The sequence below is a fragment of the Mustela nivalis genome (genome assembly GCF_964662115.1).
Source record: "Mustela nivalis genome assembly, chromosome: 19".
Taxonomy (NCBI): domain Eukaryota; kingdom Metazoa; phylum Chordata; class Mammalia; order Carnivora; family Mustelidae; genus Mustela; species Mustela nivalis.
Window position 1 is genome coordinate 35,926,796 of NC_139038.1, and position 18,787 is coordinate 35,945,582.

An 18,787-nucleotide genomic window follows, 5' to 3' on the forward strand; every position below is an offset into this window, starting at 1 on the left:
CGTTTCAGCTGTGTGTGTGTGTGTTTGTGTGTGCATGTGTTCACACGCACCTCTCTCTCTCTCTGGGAACCAGAGTTGCCCACGTGTGTGCTTCATGGAGCCCAAAGGAGGAGGACAGCCCTCACGTCCCCACTCATCTTTCCTCCAGGCCATCCACCTCAGCAACTTTGGACAATCTTCTCTGGTCCCAAGTCCTAGCCCATCCATCTACCTTGACAAGCTCTCCTTCTGCCAAGACCCTCCAGGCACACAGGGAACAAGGCAGTCCCCTACCTCAATTAGGACCCTCTGCTTTGAGGACATCCCAAGACCCTACCAGCACATGGCTAAATATCGGAGCCCAAGGAGAGGCAGCCACTCTGGGTTGTGGGACCCAGTCTGTGACCTGACTTATCCCAGTTAAACTGCATCAGGTGGGACCAATCAGATCTGTTTGGATCTGTAGCCAGGCCGAGAATGGGCCAGAGGCTCCCAGTGAGGCAAGTGGGGCTGGGATCAGGCTGCCACCCTGTCCTTTAGGCGCTCCAGACCCAAGGTGGGCAGGTGGGTGGATGACAGTGATGGATGGACCCCCCCCTCCACTCTCCTCTGGCTGGGCAGGGAGCTGCCCTCTGCCTGACCCCCCTCCCCCAGTTATGTCTGTCTGTCTGCCTGTCCCTCCACCTGTTTATTTTTAGACACAGGCCCAGTCCAACCTCCCTGAAGTCCTCTGCGCTGGGAGCCTGGGAGGGGAGGAAGGAAGTAAATATTTATGCTGATTAAGAATTCAGGAGCCAGGAAGGGCTGGTGGCCTGGTCCCTCAGCTGGCCTAGGGCCACAGGCCTCCCCACAGCCTCCAGCCTCCACCCACAACTGGACCTTCCAGAGAAGGGGACCATGTGTGCTGGATGGTCTGGGAACTGGGAATTCAAACTGATGCTTTGGCAACCCTGCCCAGGTAACATCCTTTGGCATCTGCCTTACTGCCCTCTGTCCCAGGCCAGAAGAGGTCCAGGGAGGAGTCCTAGACCCTGGGTCATCTTGCAGACCTGCAGGAGACATGCCTCAACATACAACTAGGGAGCTCCCCCCCACAACCCGGGCCAAGAGGAACCTGTTTGCCAGGAGGGGTAGGCACAGTACCCAGGTGGGAGTGGGGACTCCAGCACCCCCGCTTAATCAGCAGGCCCAGTCCCCAGAGAACCCCTCCCAAACACATACATACACACTTCCTGTCACTGGGTTCTGCCCAAGGAAGCAGGGATTCATTCCCACAAAGAACCCAGAACCCAGTCCAGAGACCCACTCCTTTGGGAAAGTAGGAAGAATCCAGCTCAAAAGCCTGCTGCTCTCAGCATCTCCCAACCCCAGCCTGGCCCCACCCAGAACTGTCCTCCAGAAGGGGGCCCTACACCAAAGGGAAGACCCCCTATGACCTCTCTCCTGTCCTGACCTTGGCCAACCTCAAGGTGTCTCCTTCCACTCCCCACCCCCAAGCTTGCAGAAGCCATTTCTGAACCGGCTCTGCTCTTTGTTCCGCGGCTGGGTGAAGGGGGCACGGCGACAGCCAGGGTGGCACTCTCCTGGGCCTCCGAGGCTCACAAGAGAAGGAGACAGGCCCGTCACCGGATTCGACGCTCCTGACACCCAGGCGGGCAGGAGGGAGGCCACTCGGGCGTCGCGTTTCCCAGAGCAGGCGAGGGCCGCCCAGAAGGGTGCCGCGCGTGGCTCCTAGAGAACAGGCGAGCTTCGGAAGCGGCGGCGGAGCCCGCGGCCGGGCGCGACCCCTCGCCGCAGGCGGGCGGGCGGGGAGGCGGCGCCGAGGTGGTCGCGCTGCCGGGCGCCGCGCCGCTACTCCAGCTGCGAAAGGAACTAATTAGAGCCCAGGGAGCGGGAGGAAGCGGGGCGGCGCGGGGACCACCGGGGCGGCAGGGCGGGCGCGGGACCCCGGCCGGCCTCCCCGCGGGGCGGGGGGTCACCCCGAGGGTGGGCCGCTCTGGCCCCCCGGGGCCCGGCCCCCGCCCGCCGCGCCCGCCCCGCCGGCCTGGCCCAGACAATGGCGGCTATTGTGCGCCCGCCCCGCGGCGCGCAGACGGCCCCCAGCTGCAGCGCCCGGCGAGCGCCCCCGCCCGGCCTACCTGGCGGCCGAGCCCACCCGCGGCGGGCGGGGCGAGCGCGGGGCAAGCGCGAGGGGCGGGGGAAACCGAGGCCCGGACCGCTACCGACCGCGCCCGGGCGCTGTGTAGTGGGGCGGGACGCACACCCCACGCGGCGGGGGGCGGTGAGCAGGCGTCCAACACTACCCTGTGCCAAGCACCGGCTGTCCAAGAATTCTCTGAGCCCTCTAAAACCCCTACTGGGAGGAGATGCCGTCGTTGCCCCTGTGGTACACATGGGGAAACTGAGGCTCGAAGTCACCAGGCTGGGGGGGGGGGGGGGGCTGGACTCCACGCTGGATAAAGCCTCTCCTTCCCTGCCTGGAGGGAGTTAGCCGGCTGGCCCGGGGATTGGAGGGCAGCCTGTGTAGGTGGAGGGGGCAGCTAGGCATATCCACTCTGAGAAACACTCAGGGGCTCCTTGCCAGAAGCAGAGAGGACAGGACTCTCTGTAAGATGGGAGCTCTCCCTGCCCACCCCACAGCAGCATGGGGCCATATAAGGGACACCCCCGCCCCCTTACTGCCCCTGTGGTCCTGATACTGCCCCTTGGTCAGCCATGGCCCATCTGGCTGAGGATTTGGGGACAGGGGTCTAAGACGCACCTTGCAAAAGCCCAGTGGCTTTCTTGATATGGCATGGAAAGGGGAAGTAAGTTCCCAGCCTCCCCTGTGCTCTGTGGGTGCTGGGGTGTTTGGTGCCTGGGAAGATTGCTACCGACATGCAGTTCTTGAAGATGGGGAAGCTGAGGGCTGGAGTGGGGAGCAAGCCCCCTGGAAGGCTTGGGTGAAGGTTACATGACAACAGGACCAACAGCCAGTCTGACAGACAGTCAGACGAAGAGCCAGCACCGGTTAAGGCAGGTTCTGGCCACCCCCAATTTTACAGATGTAAAAACTGAGGCCCAGGGAGATTAAGCGACCCATCCAAGATCACACAGCTTGTCTGTGGCAGAACTGGATTTCAAGCCCAGGTGAGTCCTGAAGCCATGTTCACTATCAGCCCTTCCTTTGCCCATGGATGTTGGGAGGGCAGGCAAAAGGGGTCCAGCTTGGCACCCCCGCCCTGCCCAGGGGTTTGTGGGAGCTATGTACAGAACCTAGGAGGGGCAGCAGGCAGTGGGTGGGCATTGGAGGGGCCAGCTGGGGGCGGGGGGCGCCCACAGGGAGGCTTGGAGAGTTGAGGGCAGATCGGCTGCCAAAGCAAACGGCCCCACATTCCTGGGAACTGCTCCTGCTCCCTCCCTGCTCTGGCCAAGAGCTCCACCCTCCTGGCGGCAGGGGCTGGGGGCAGGGGTAGAGGCAGACCTCTTCCTCTCAGCGCCCCCCTTCCTGAGCAGGCAGCAGAGCATGGGTCCAAATCCCACCTGGGTCTCCCCCTTGGTCTGCTACTTCCTGCCCATATGACCATGTGATTTTCGGCAGGTCACCTCCCTGTCTTATTGTCCCGGCCTCTAAAAGGGGATGATGGTAACCGTAATAACTTCTCATTGGGTTTTGGGTGGTGATACACACATCCAGTGATTTCTTAATGTTTCCCATTATTATGTAATATTCAGCAACTAAAATAATGCTGGGCCCATAGTAGGTACTCGATCAAACTTATTGAATTAACTGTCACCATCACTGACACGCCCAGCCTTTGGCTAGTCTAGAACTATGAGGACCGCTGGGTGGGGGACGGACCCTCCCCATGGTATCCACAGACAACACTGTCTCAGCCTCACCTGAGCGCACCTGGCCTTCACCATAAGGTGCAACTAAACAAGCTCATGCCCCTCAAAGGGCCTCCGGCACCAGCTGTCCTGGGCAGTGGCCACAGCAGACCCTAGCCACCTTCTGGAGCCCAATTGCTCAAAGAAAAGGAGGGAGGTCCCAGAGGCCCTGAGGAGCCCTGGAAGGAGCAGACCTCCTCCCAGGACCCAGGGGGAGGGGCTTATCCTGAGGCCTCTCCTGCCTGGCAGGTCCCAGGAGAGGGGCCGGGGGCTGGCCGCACTTTCTGTAAGACCAAGGGTTTGCCTTCCTGGGAACCTCTCCTTTGGCAGGCCGGCCCCTCTCCCATCCCAAGATGGGGCCTCCCCAGAATCCCTGGGGGCCAGGGGTGGGGGAGCAAGTGCCCCCGGTGGACCAGCGAGGGTTGAGCTCTCTGCCCTTAGTCATGGGGGCCTCAGGAAAGCCCTCAGCTGGGCAGCACCTGAATAGGGTGTGTGCCAGGAACTTCTCCCACGGGCACGTTTAGATGGCGCTACCCGGAGTCAGGTGAGCTGGTGCTGGTCCTCTGTGCTCTCACCCCTGGCTGTGGGGCCTCAGATGGGTCCCTGTTGCCCCCTATGAGCCTTGGTCAGAAACACAGGTACCACAGAAAGGGGCCAGCTCACGGGGCAAGGTGGGGGTTGGGGACATCCTGCAGGAGGAGCTTGGCCCCATGCCAGGCACGCAGGAGATGTGGCCCCGAGGGTTCTTGTTCCTGGCCCTGGGCTGGGGGTGCCCCATGCAATAACTCAGCCTGCCAAGGTCATCCAGATACTTGAGCAGTGCCTGAAGCTGGAAGGCTCACAGCTGGCTCCCCAGGCCTACCCCCACGCCAACCGCTCCCCCAGTCCTGGCTTCCCCAATGCTGCCAGGCTGGGGGCGGTAGCAACTCAACACATGGACCCCACCCATATATGCACAAGCACACTCACACAGATGTGCATGCCTGTCCAGCTGCAGGGGCCAGCCTGGCACAGAGGCCTCCCTTAGGCCCCCATCTCAGTGGCCTCCACCCCCTACTGCCTGCCTGCCTGCAGCCACCTTTGTACAACTATGTCTGGTATTTTCCTGTCTGCCCAGCTTGCTGGGGGCGGGGGGGGGGGTGGGGAGGTGGTGCGTGGGGCTTTGAGCACTGCCTGCACCTGGGCCTCTGCCAGAGGCAAGCCCGCCAAGCACCCCCCACGCCTGCCCTCAGAGTGGGAAGGGAAGAGCTGGCCCCAGGCTGCCCAAATCCCCAGGAGGAGCTGGCATGGGGGTGGGGGGAGCCCGATAGGGACACACACTCACTGAGGCCTCGGCAGTAGCAATCCAGGCCCCACTAGGCAGCACTGCCACTCAGGATGGACAGGTAGAGCTGGGCACTCTGCCAGAATTCCCTGGGGCCAGCAAAGGCCATGGCCAGTGTCCCACAGGACATGGACGGGCACTCACCGCACCCCAACATAGAGGCAATCCATATGTGTCACACCTGTGCTCAAACACCAAACAGAGGACACGCATGTGACCGGTCTGGGACTCAGGAGTTATGAGGACGAGCCACAGGGATGAGGCCCAGGCCCCAAAGGGAAGGCAACACTGCAGTTTCCCAACCAAGTCAGACTGTAAGACAACCCGATAAGCACCTCCTGAGTCCTGGGGGCTTGCCCACGGCTCACCCCTCCCACTACCCTGGGACAAGCACCAGGCCCACGGAATGGCACCTGCCAACTGAGAGCAGAGGCTGGCAAGACGGGCTCTGGACTTTGGCCCTCCCCTCCCTCCGCCTCATTTACCCCACCGCTCAGTTATGCATTCCAACACCAGGCCCTCCAACCCACTCAGTCCTGGGGGCCTCCAGATGAATGAGGATGAAAGGCCCCTGGACCTCGGTGGGGGAGCTTGAGCAGTGGGGTGGGGGAGGGCTGCTCCCAAGCAGTGGGGACACAGGGTGAAGTGTTGGGACATCGGGTCCTAACTTGTTCTGCAGCCCAGACAGGCCAGTCTGCCTCCCGCTCAGCATCACCATTCATCCTCCGGGTCCCCCACAAATTAGGTGCTAGTCTCCGTTTTCCAGAGGGGGGAGAGTGAGGCTTAGAGAGGTTCAATCACCTGCCAAGGTCACAGAGCTTGTAAGTAGCACATCTGGGGTTTACTGCCAGGTTCCAAAGCCCACACTCTTTCTGGGCCCAGTGCTGTAGAGGCCGGGGGTGTGGCCCCAGCTGACCTTCAGCAAAACTGCTTGTCACTTAGAAGAGAAGGAAGCCCAAGAGCAGGTCTGGGCCAGGACCTGGAGGGCACCGGGAGCCATGGAGTGCTCTACACAGAAAGTACCCTCCTCTTTTCCAGGCCAGAGGCTCCTGCCCTCAAGCTCTCCCCAGCAGCACCTCCTTTCTCAGGATTCCCTTTCTTTCTCCCACAAGCCCGATGCTCACCTCTTCAATGCCAGGCCCCCATACACCCTTCCACATTCCCATATTCTCCCCAGCTGCCACTTGCCTCCTTCCCCTTCCTGCAGTAAGTCTTCCCTGATTTACTCTCTCTGGCCTCAGACTCTTGGCAGCAGGTGCCTGACAGCTGAGCAGAGGACCTGCTCCTGTCCCTGCGTTGCTGAGGGAAGCATTCCCAGCCCCCTGGCAGCCTGTGCTGCCTGCCACGGTGATCCAGGGTCCAAGTCCTTGCTCCTGCTGTAATGCCACCAGCTCATGAACACACCTTGGATGCCTGACTCTGCACAAGGGGTATTACATGCACTGCCCCTACCTCTGGCCCCAGCACTTAACCCCTGCTGCTGGCATTCGGCGCCTCATTCTAAGAAGGGAGTCCTAGAGCCAGGGAAGCCCTCCTGGAGGGGAGCACTGCACTGTTTCCCACAGCCCCCATGCTGAGTTGACCCCCTCCACCATTGGGAACTGGGCAGTGATGCCAAGTGCTGTGGGCTCAATGCCAGAAAACTGGCCTGCCCCAGTCTGATGTGGGCAAAGCTCTGGGCCTCAGTTTCCCCATCCAGGAAAGGAAGGGGCTGGCCTCAAGTCTCCTGGAGCTTGAGCTCCCTAACCACTCCCTGAGCAGCACCATCACACCCGCCCTCCGCTCTTCCTGGCACTCAGCAATGTCCGTTGAAGGAATGAATCCAACTGTGGGGCCCACCAGCCGTGGGAGGTGGGGAAGGATGGAAGGGCTGAGCCCCAAGAAGGAAGTAGCTTGCCCAAGGTCAAGGTGAGAGCCAGGGCCTGGGCCTTGGCACAGAGGCCTCCTCCTCCCTGTCCAGGGCAAAGGACCTGTGGGCAGACCTGGATGAGGATGGGGTGGCCAGCATCTCCCTGATTCACTTGGGATGACTGGTAGGGCCCAGTTCCCCCAGCTTCTCTCCTGCCACTCCCACCCAGGGCTGGGATGGGGCCCACCCCCAGAGCAGCCAGTGACCAGGCCCAACAGGGGCCCTGCCATGACTTCTGGACTCCACCCCCACACCCCTACCCTCCCCACCCCTGCCCACAGCCCCTCTTTCCTGCCTCCCCCACCTGTCCCCCGCTTGCCCCATTTGGCAGCAAAGCAAGTCTAGAAGCTGGGGGCAGTCTTCAAACCCAAAAGGAAACACCCACTGGGTAGTGCCCTGTCAGGCCTGGCCTGCTGCAGGCCCTTGGGGGCCCAGGGTCCACAGCACCCAGTAGGGTGAGCCCTAGGTGTCCTGAGGTGGTGGTGTGGGCCTGGCCTAAAAGAGGGTGGGGCTGGCAGGCAGCCAGCCAGCAGTACTGGGTGGGGGCGAGCTTTAGAACAGGCAGGACAATGGAGGGCCCCATAGCCCATGGGGGAGGGGACATGGCAGCTCAGGGGCAGTCAGCCTGAAAGTGTGGGGATGGGGGGCTCTGGATGTAGGAGGGAGTGGCCCAGGGGAGAAATGGCTCAGGCACGCTGGGACTTGCCAGCCAGACCCAGATGGACGATGGGGAGAAGGGAGGGCGACAGGCTTCCTCTGGACGCAGCTGCCCCCACATCACACCCTCATGCCCACACAGGGGATGGGGGGATAGAGCAGGGGACAGTAGAGCCGAGGGGATTCCCACGCTGAACTGACATTTCAGGGGCCAGAGCCAGACAGCCTTGGGCTCTGGTCCCCCTTTGTCCCTCCCAACCCCAAGTGATCCCAGGCCAAGCCCTCAAATCTCTGAGTGTCAGTTCCCCCCCCCCCCAGCAGCCTCCACCCCCAGCCTTCAGACTCCCAGGGTCCCCGTGGGGCACTAGCCTGTGAGTGCATTTGTGCAAAGGAGACAAGACCCTCTGTCAGCTGGGCAGGATTGTTTTCCCAGGACTGAGTCAGGCAGCTCCGCGGTCTCCTGGGGCCTCCGGAGCCTCCCACCAGTCCTTGGCCATGACTGGAGGAGGGGGCCAGGGGCTGGGTCAGTCCCCTCCCTGGGCAGCCATCTGCCAAGGCAGGAGGATGTGTGCGCACACATGTCGCACGCAGCATCGCGGGGCTGTCCCTGTACTACCTGGCTTCGCAGGCATTGAAGACAAAGGGCCCGAGGAAGGCCCAGCCTCTCCCCAGACCCCCAGTCATGGCACTGGAAGATTCTCAGGCCCTCTACCCATCCCCCATCAGGGGCATCTGGAGCAGATGGAAAGTCCCCCCAACGCACACCCCAATGCTGGAATCACTTCACATCCCCGTGCCCCCAGGCTCCTCCCAGCCTGACCACCAGTTAACCAGAACACTCCATCCCATCTGGGAGGGGGAGGAGGAGAAGGCCAGAGCTCCGGCCCTTCAAGATGCCCAGAGCTGAGACCTCTTCCCTGCCCAGCCTGAAGGAGCTTGGAAGAGAAGCATCCTAGGGTGCTAGGATGGCAGGTCCGGCTCCGGGGCTCCCTGGGGGCCAGCTGGGTAGAGGCCCCCTCAGAGCTCCCCTGGGAGGGTCCTATACCACTAGTGCTGGAATGGGAAGAAGGGCCAGGGGCCCCTGCAGACCTGGGCCAGGCCTCACCTCCCCCACAGAGCAGTCTGGAGTTAAGGCCAGGGAAAGGGTGAAGTTTGGGGGCTGAGTGTGCACAGCTGCTGGGGCAGCTTGGGTTCCCCTCCAGAACAGGATCCCTTCTCATCCCGGGCTGGGAAACAGACCACCAGGTACCACCCCCACCAGCCAGAGCAGATCCAGGAACTTGGGCCCAGAAGCCCACTGGCCCTATTCCAGCCAAAGCTTTAGTTCCCTTGTTTGTCAGTGATCAATGGATCTTCCTCACCGGGCTGATGTGGCAATTCTAGGTGACAGATGTCAAGCCCTGCCAAGTTCCCGGGGCTGCTGTAAGGTGGGGATTTTCTCTGGGAGTTCCTCTCCCCATGGCACTCCTTCCCCAGACACCCTGCCTCCCTAGGGACCTCAGCAGGCACTGTCCTGAGCTGGAGAACAGCAGAGGTTTGCAGAGCTGGGCTGGAGCCCCAGAGAGAATGGGGGTCTCTCTACTCCAGGCCATGCCCCTACACAGGACCCCCCAGCAGCCCATCCTTTCCTGTCCCAGCAGTGAAGCCTCAACTCTGGCGGGTCAGCAGAGCACCAGAAGTGCTACTGGAGGTGGGAAATACTGAGTCCCCGGCCCCAGCAGCACCTGACTCAGTATTCACCAGGCTGGCACGGAGGCGGGGTTGGGGGGATGTGTCCCAAGGGGCTTTGCAAAAGCTGTGCTCCTCCACACCCCGCTTTGGTGGCAGGCTGGGAAGAGGCCGGGCATCCCATCTCAGAGAGGGGACGCCCCATACCTATTGGGGCCATAGCAAGGGAACCAACTCAGGCAAGGGAGAGCTGCCTCTTTCTGGCTGGCCCTGAGCTGCCCCCTCACCAACCATGGACATTCTCCACCTCCAGGTGAAGGGGGGATGGCCGGGCACCTTCCACCAGTCACCCTCTGGCCTCTGTCATCTGTGTGAGATATAAAATCACATTAAGAACCCTGACTAGAGGGGCGCCTGGGTGGCTCAGTGGGTTAAGCCGCTGCCTTTGGCTCAGGTCATGATCTCATGGTCCTGGGATCGAGTCCCGCATCGGGCTCTCTGCTCCGCAGGGAGCCTGCTTCCCTCTCTCTCTCTGCCTGCCTCTCCATCTACTTGTGATTTCTCTCTGTCAAATAAATAAATAAAATCTTTAAAAAAAAAAAAAAAAAAGAACCCTGACTAGAGGGGCGCCTGGGTGGCTCAGTGGGTTAAGCCTCTGCCTTCGGCTCAGGTCATGATCCCAGGGTCCTGGGATCGAGCCCCTGAGGGCTCTCTGCTCAGCAGGGAGCCTGCTTCCCCTTCCCTCTCTCTCTGCCTGCCTCTCTGCCCACTTGTGATCTCTGTCTGACAAATAAATAAGTAAAATCTTTAAAAGAAGAGAAAAAAAAAAGAACCCTGAGTAGAGGGAAGCACCCCCTGCAGCCTCAGAAAAGCTTCTTCCCCCCATTCCACCCAGCTCAGGGCCTCTTGGCTGCAGGCTGAATGCCCTGCTTGCATGAGGGGCCTCCACGGCCTCCCCTCCAACCCGGCCCCATATGCAACCTGGGGAGACATCCGGGGCCAGAGGGGAGAGCCAGGAGCAGCCATCTCCCCCACCAAACCCCAGTGTGCCTCCCAGCACCAGGGCCCCACCCCAAATGCCTCCCAACCAGCTCCTCGGCAGGCCCCAGCCCCAACATCTGGTCCCCCAGCCGCAGCTGTCGCCACCCTCCCTCATCCTGGGATTGCCCCAAACTCTGCCCAGCGCCCATCCCCACCCCACCCCCCTCGGATTCCAGGCCAGTCCGGGTAGATGAAAACGCACATGGGAAAATGTCGTCAGGAAAACACATTCTTCCTTCTATACCACAGTTCAGACCCCAGGAGGATTAGGTGGCAGAAGACACTCCCACCGCCTGGGGCCAAGGCCAGGCTGGGGAAGGAGGAGAGAGGGGAGTGTGGGAGCCACAAGGTGGGGCCGAGAGGGGTCCAGGGCCTCTGACAGGCCCCAAGGAGGGTCCCTGGCAGAGCTCTGTCCTCCTGCAGGCGGGTTCGCCCTCCACGGGCACTCCCAGTGAAGGGAGCCCAGGCAGAAGACATGGCTGTGGCTACCCCATCTGCAGCTGGCTTTTGAGAAACAACAAAAGCTTTGGGGGGACACGGTTCCCATGATTGTTTGAAATGAGGTTTCTGGATGTCTGCGGCATCCAGTTGTTCGTATTGGCTCCACCCACGGATAATTGAGAGTTGGCTTTTGTTGGCCTGACCCCACTTCTCAGTACCCCCCCCACCCAACAAATTTTCTGAGGGACTCTAGCTCCGGAAGTTCACCTTGTCTGACTTCTTGGTTTTACGGATGAGGAAACTGAGACCCAGAAAGGGGGTGAGAGGGAGCTGCCCCACAGGCCCCCGGGAGTTAGTGGCCTGGCCCAAACTCCAATCCAGGAGATCAGATTCCCAGGCCAGGGGCTTTTCTCACTCACCCTCAATGCTGTGGCCTGGCTCAACCGAATCCCCCAAAAGCCACCAACTCTAAAAGCAGTGGTGCCTGGAAGTGGGGTGACTCACCGTCTGGCTTCCTGGGGCACCCCCTCCCCATCAGTGAGGGAGGGACTGGCAGGTGTCCTTGTGTAGAGAGCCAGGAGCAGGGAGAGGCCCCCCAGGGGACCTGGGCCAGGGTCACTCAGGGGCCAAAGAGCCCCAGCTGGAGGGATTTAACACCAAAGGTCAAAGGTCACAGACAGGGAAGGGTGGGCAGGCTCTGGGGGTCAGAGGGTCAGCGCTAATGGCAGCTCCGGAAAGGAGGGGGAGGGTAAGGAGCTAAGGAAAACAGGGACGCTTCCAAGGGGTCCTCAACCCCCATAAACTGTGCCCCAACCCCCTGGCACTGCCTCCTGGCTGACTGGCTGTGGACAGGGCCAAGTAGAGCTGGGGGTGGGTTGTAAAATGGGCTGGGCTGCAGCTTGGAAAGGGGTGTCCTGGGAAGGGCTCCCCAGGTGCAGCCCTTCCCCCAGAGTGGGCGAGGGCCAGCTGGGAGGCCCAGCCCAGGCCCAGAGGGGAGAAGGAGGAGCAGAGGGGGAAGGCTCCGAGGTCACGGGGAGGGATGTGTGGGGAGGGATGTGTGGGACGGGCTAGAACAGCTGTGGTACTGTGGCACCAGGAGCGGGGCTTGCAGGGGACTGGGTGGGTGGGCAGACGGAAGGGGTCAGTTTCCCGTTCCCTGAGCTTGGGAGCTGCGGAAGGCCCTGGGGGACCGGAGAGTCTCCTGCTGACCCTCAGCTTCAGCTAAGCCCCGCCTTCCCTCCAGGACGTAAGACCCTCAAGAAGGCCACCTCTGAAGACCACAGCTCAGGCCCTGTCCCTGGCCTAGACCAAGAGCCACGAGAGCCCAGGCCTTGGCCAGGTCTGCGGCCGGCCTGGCTGCCCCCTCAGTGTCAAGCGTTCCCTTCAGAGCCAAGATCCTGGGCTGTGATGGCTGGGGGCCCAGGGCTCCTCCCAGGATCCCTTCCCGCTTCCCAGGCTCCAGGGCAGGGCCAGGATCCCTGCAACCATCACTGCCCTGGGAGGACAGGCCAGGCGGTCCTTCCTGGACAGGCGGACAAGCAGCATGCTGCCCTGCTGTGGCCTGAGTACCCGACAGGCCAGGGCAGTGTGCCAAGGCCTCCAGGTGCCAGCCTGGCTTCCAGCCCCACTCCCGGGGGGCCTGCGGGGAAGCAGGGTGCCGGTATCTCCCTCCCTCGGGATGCACCTGCCTGCCTCGCCCCCTCCCCCACTCCCTCCAGACCCTCCTTCAGGCCCTTTGGATACCCCTGCCCTCTTCACTTTGCCAGCTTCTTCTGCTTCCACCCAGACAGCAGTGGAGGAGGAGCAAGTGCCAGACAGGACTCCGGCTCCCAGGCCCGACGCAACAGCACCCCGTCCTGACCCCCAGAGACGCCTCCCTCCCCCGGCCGGGGAAGGGCCCAGGCTAGCCAGGCGCAGCAGTGGGGAGACTTTCCGGGACAAGGGAGGAGACACCTTTCAAACCCCGTCCTAGAAACAGCCCCGGCGCAGCCCTGGTAAGGGGCGACTGCCCCGCTGCCCCAGACAACTTTGTGCCCAGGCTCCGGGGGCCCCCCTCACCCTGCAGCGCGCCCCCACCGCGGCCGCCCAACTTCCCCGCCGAAGTTTGCTCCCGCCCTGGGCCCGGTCTTGGGTCGGCCGGGCCTCCGGACGGAGGGAGGGAAGGAAGCACGAGAGAGACGGAGAGACTGAGGGACGGGGCCGGGGAGCCGGCGAGGGAGGGAGCGCGCGAGCCAAGCGAGCGAGGGAGCGAGCGCAGGGGCCCCGGCGAGGGCTCACAATGGCCCGGGGCGCGGCGGAGACGCGGGAGGAGGAGGCGACCCTGGGGTCCCGCAGCCCCCTGCAGGCCTCCGCGCGACAGCCCGGCCCCCCCGCCGCCCTCCCAGTCCCGTCCCCACGGCGCGACGCCCCGAGGCTTCCTACCTCGGCGGCGGGGGCGGTCGGGCTCCCGGCTGCGGGCTCCGGCGGTCGGGGGGCGGCGGGGGAGCGAGCGGGGGAGGGGCCGGGGCGGGCGGGGGCCCGGGCGCGAGGCTCACGGGGCGCGGGCTCCCCTGGCACGGCCGCCCGGCGCCCGGCCGCTCCGCCACATCTGCAGCTCCGGCAGGGAAGGTGGCCGCGGCGGCCGGGCCGTGCGGGGATGTCTTAGAGAGGGAGGGAGGAGGGAGGAGGGAGGCGGCGGGAGGAGGGCCCGGCAAGCCTCGGAGGAGGGGGAGGAGGAGGGGCGCGGGGGGCGGCCTTGCTCCCTCCTCCCTCCCCCGCTGGTTCCCTCGCGCCCGCCCTCCCAGCAAACCCCTCTCGCCGCGGCGGCCCCAGGCCCGGGGCGCCAGCTGCCAGGCGGGGCGTGCGCGTCGGGGGGAGGGGGCGGCTGGGAGTCGGCGCTGGGCCGGGGGAGGGGTGGGAGCGAGGGCGGCGGGGCCGCGAGGAGAGGGTACCGGGAGGGAGGGGACGCCGGGCCGCGGCCGAGCGGCGCGCGTCCACCTCGACCCCATCCTCCGGTACACCCCCTCCCGCCGTGGCCCCGCCCCCGGCCCGAGGGCAGCGCTGGGACGCGGCCCGGAGGTGGCCTGGGGGTGGCGGGGGCGGGTGGGGGGAGGGATGTCCCGCCCTTGGGGAAGCCGGGGGAGGGGGCAGGCGCGCCGGGGGGAGGGAGGGCGAGCGGGCCCAGAGGAAAAGCCCCGAAGACCGGGAAGATGGAGGAGGTCGCTGTGGCCGGGGGGGGGGAGGGGGGGCGGGGGCCCCTCGCCTCCCTCCCGCGGGGTCACCTTGGCTAGGCCCCCCGCGGCCCCGGGCTCCGGGGAGGGCGGCAGGAATGCCTCTCCGCAGGCCCTGATTTCTCCGCCCAACCCAGTTCCAGGAACGCGCGGGCAGCGCCGGGCGGGCAGAGGCCCCAGCTTCGGATTCGGGGAGGCGCAAGCCAGGGTTCGAGGCTGGGATCAGACCCTCCCTCCATGTCCCGGGTTGGTCCCCGCCCGTGGAATTAGGACGAGGTCCGGCCGGGAGCAGTCCGGCCTTCCGATCGGCCCCAGGCTTGGTCCCAGGAACTGGGACAACCTGCGTGCGTCCCCAGCCTGAGCTCCGCCGGGGTCCTTGGTCTCACCCGGACCCTCCGCTCCCGGCGCGGCGCCCAAGGTTAGAGAAGTGGATGCCGGCGCGAGCTAAAGCCCAGCACCCGCATAAACTGTCTTTTCCTGAAGCTTATCCCGGACTCGCGTTCTTGAGTGTGTCTTGTTTGGGCCAGTCTGGAGCCCCTGCCCAGTTATCTTCTCGCTGCTCTGCTGTCGGGTCGCAATCTTGGTTCAAAAACAGTCCTCCTGCTATTGGCCAGCCCTGCCGCCTCACGGTTGGCCTTGAGTCCAGGAGAGGAAAAGCATCTTCTTGTAGGTGAGGCATCTGACTCCCCCTGTAACTTTGTCGTCTTGTGTGCATTTGATGCCGCTGTCCCTGGCAGAGCAGAGGCCGGTGGGTCTCCTGGCACAGTTCTTGGCACATAGTAGGTGCTCAAGGCATTGCACGATGGACACAGGACAGGTGCTCATTACATGTTAAGCCAATGTACATGTTGCATAAATGGACACAGAATTCCTGCTCTTAAATTGTTGCATGGACGCACAGTAGATGCTTATTATATTTTGGGCAAATGGATACATGGTTGGTGCTTATCATGGTGGAATGAATAGCCACATACTAGGTACTCATGACTTCCATGAATACACCAGAGTAGGTGCTCATGAACTTGTTGGGCGATACACGAAAGACATGTAGGTCTGCAAAGGAGCGATTTGGAGGTGACCTCTCCTGCCCCCATCCCGCCCCGACTTCCCTCCTATGGATAATGTGGAGTGAGACCAGGTTAAACATTAGCCGGCAGATGGGCCTGTGGGCAGGCCAGCTTTGGGACCTAGCACCTTCTAGGAGGGGGCTGCTAAGGGCCGACTCTCCGGTCCGGGCGGTGTGTGGGGCGGGGCGGGGGCTGAGGGCCGCAGAGCGCCACCTCCCGGCTTCTGGAATCTCGACGATTCAGCCTGTAAGCGCGGCCCTGCGGCTGGAGGCAAAGCGTTGTTAAACCTCCGTAGGTCCGCCTCCAGCCCTGGGGGAATCTAGGTATACTGAAAAAAGGTGTGCAATGGGCTACTTTTATCTGTTAATAGTGCTTATGGCGTGCCTGCAGGGTGCCAGGCAGTGCGCGACAGTGGAGACGAGAGTGAACAACCCCAGCTGCCCTCGGCTGGTGGGTCTTACAATCAGTCCAGTGGGACCTGAAATCAGTAACCAGATAAGTCCAACAACCTCCGTGCCATGAGGGACACTGGACCATAAGAAACCTTTACAGGGCTGCCTCGGTGGCTCAGTGGTTAAGCTTCTGCCCTCGGATCATGATCTCAGGTCCTGTGATAGAGCCCCAAATCGGGCTCTCTGCTCAGCAGGGAGCTTGCTTCTTGCCCTCTCTCTGCCTGCTTCTTTGCCTACTTGTGATCTCTCTGTCAAATGAATAAATAAAATCTTTTAGAAAAAGGGGGGGGGGGAGAAACCTTTACAGTTGGAGGGCCTTTCTCATTGTTTTTCTTCACACACTTGTTTTCAAGGACCAGCAGGTTGCTCCCAGGTGAGAACTCTGTGTTGGGATTCCCAGCTTGGGATGATGACTAGTATCTCCTTTCTAAGGTTGTTGTAAAGATGAAATGAGATACATTCTTTTTAAAAAAGCAGGAGGAGCAGAGGGCAAGGCACAGGGAGAGGGAAAAGCAGACTCCCCACTGAGCAGGGTAAGAGGGGAGGGTATGTGCTGCTGAGCAGGAAACCCTACCTGAGCGGGAGGAGGGGGCTTGATCCCAGGATCTGGAGATCCAGACCTGAGTTGAAGTCAGATGCTTAAGGGACTGAGATACCCAGGTACCCCAAATGAAGTACATTCTTTTTTTTTTTTTTTTTTTTAAAGATTTTATTAATTTATTTGACAGAGAGAAAGATCACAAGTAGGCGGAGAGTCAGGCAGAGAGAGAGGAGGAAGCAGGCTCCCGCTGAGCTAAGAGCCCGATGCGGGGCTCGATCCCAGGACACTGAGATCATGACCTGAGCCGAAGGCAGCGGCTTAATCCACTGAGCCACCCAGGCGCCCCAAATGAAGTACATTCTTAACACCTACTAGCCATCACTACCTGGTGTCCACAATTCCAGGACCCAGATGGACTCCCTTAGCTGCAGATAAACCTCTAAATTTAGCTTTTGTAAATCTAGCAAGAGTGAGGAACTAGATAATCTTGCTGGAGTTGACCCAACCAGAAACCCACAGTTCTCAGCCAGACCAGTTCTTTATACCAGAATTTGTTTTCTTTCTTTCTTTTTTTTTTTTTTTAAGATTTTATTTATTTATCAGAGAGAGGGGGGTGGAGAGAGCAAGCACAGGCAGACAGAATGGCAGGCAGAGGCAGAGGGAGAAGCAGGCTCCCTGCTGAGCAAGGAGCCCGATGTGGGCTGGGATCATGACCTGAGCCGAAGGCAGCTGCTTAACCAACTGAGCCACCCAGGTGTCCCTCTTTTCTTTTAAAGTAGGCTCCATGCCCACGATGGGGCTTGAACTCACCACTTGGAGATCAAGAGTCACATATTCCACCAAGTGAGCCAGCCAGGCACCCCCGATGCTGTACTTTTATTATATTCACAATAATAACCCTGAGGGTGAGTCCTATTATTATTCCTCTTTTACAGAGAAGGAAACTGAGGCACAGAGAAGTAAGTTGGCCAAGGTCTTAGAAGCTAGTGAGATGCATAAGCTAGATTGCAGTCTCAGTTGATCTGATTCCAAAGTTTGTGTTATAACCCACTGGGGTGGGGGTTCAGGACATCTGAGAGCGCCAGGCTCCAAAGGGTTTTTTGTTTGTTTGTTTGTTTGTTTGTTTGTTTGCATTGTGCTTTTCTGGGAGGCAGCATACCAGGCAGGCCAGGCTTGGCTCCTTCTTAGCAAAAGGTGGGTAAGGAGGGATGTCTTCCTTCCTACCATTACCCTGGGTTTCCTCCCTCTAAGAGTCCTTACTCTCAGCTCCCACACTTTGGTACCTGCTCCCCTCTCTTGTGTTATGGAAGGTCTTACCTACAAGACTGTAAGTTCCCCAAGTTCCCCAAAGAGTAGAACACAAGACAGTTTGTCACACCCCCCTCCAGGGTCCTGCCCAGTCCTGCCCAGTGCCTGTCACGTAGTAAATATTTCATAAATATTACTGCATAAATATATCTGTTATGAATGTTTTTCCCCCCATAGTCATATGTTGAAGCCCTAACCACCCCTTCCCAATATTATACTATTTGTATATGGGCCCTTTGGTAGCTAATTGGGCTTAAATGAGGTCATGACAGTGGGGTCTCCATGATAGCATCAGTGCCCTTATAAGAAGAGAAAGAGCTCAGAACTTCCCTGACTCCAGCCATGTGAGGACATGGCAAGAATGCAGCCATCTGCAAGCAAGGAAGAGAGTCCTCATGAGGAACAGAATCAGCCAGCACTTTGAACTTGGACTTCAGCCTCCAGAACTGTAAGAATTAATGTGTGTTGTTTAAGCTACCCAGTCTGTGGTATTTTGTTAATAGCAGCCCAAGCTAAGATAATTGCTGACAGATACATTTGGGGGGCTCAATCTGGTTCTCCTAAACCTTCAACAATAGACATTTATTTATTTATTTATATAGATTTTACATCTTTATTTTTTAAGATTTTATTTATTTATTTGACAGAGAGAGAGCACAAGCAGGGGCAGCTACAGAGGGAGAGAAAGAAGCAGACTCCCCGCTGAGCAGGGAGCCTGATGTGGGGCTCGATCCCAGGACCCTGGGATCATGACCAGAGCCGAAAGCAGAGGCTTTAACCCACTGAGCCACCCAGGCGCCCCAGTACCCTGCGATCTTGACATGAGCTGAAGGCAGTTGCTTAACTGACAGAGCCACCCAGGCGCCCCAGCAATAAACACTTATTAAACATCTCCTAGGTTCCCATTCATTCAGTAGATATTTATTAAGCTTCTATTGTGTGTTTATTCATCAACATTCACTGAGGGCCTACTGTGTACACTGGGCTAGGCACTGCCATCCGTGTCTTGAAGGAAATCTCTCGGTCTGGTGGGGACCCCTCCTCTGTTATCACTCAGAGGGGGCACAAGTCCCTCATTCACACACATGCACACTGCAAGGAGGGTGTCCTGCACAATATAGATGCTTAGTAAATGACTTGTCAATGCACAAGGCTGGGTCCAGAGAAACTCAGTGGTATAAGCACAGTTACTGTCTTTCCAGAGCCTTAATCTATTCAAGGCACTGAGAGTAAATAATACAAGACAGCATAAAGTGAGCCCAATGATCTACAATGCAGATGTAGGAGAGACAACGGAACCGGAACCGGGATGGAGGAATGG

The 18,787-nt window shown here is 60.4% G+C and overlaps 1 protein-coding gene across 1 annotated transcript; it reads left to right on the forward strand.

Annotated features, from left to right (window-relative positions):
- Positions 1-2,035: 2,035 nt before the first annotated feature.
- On the forward strand, positions 2,036-17,852 carry LOC309854623 (uncharacterized protein; the record flags this gene model as incomplete). The annotated part of the gene is made up of 3 exons (XM_082713979.1): positions 2,036-2,260; positions 12,797-13,946; positions 17,762-17,852. 3 exons carry the CDS (start codon positions 2,036-2,038, stop codon positions 17,770-17,772), a joined length of 1,386 nt encoding a protein of 461 aa, XP_082570105.1. The 3' UTR covers positions 17,773-17,852.
- Between the last annotated feature and the right edge of the window lie 935 nt (positions 17,853-18,787).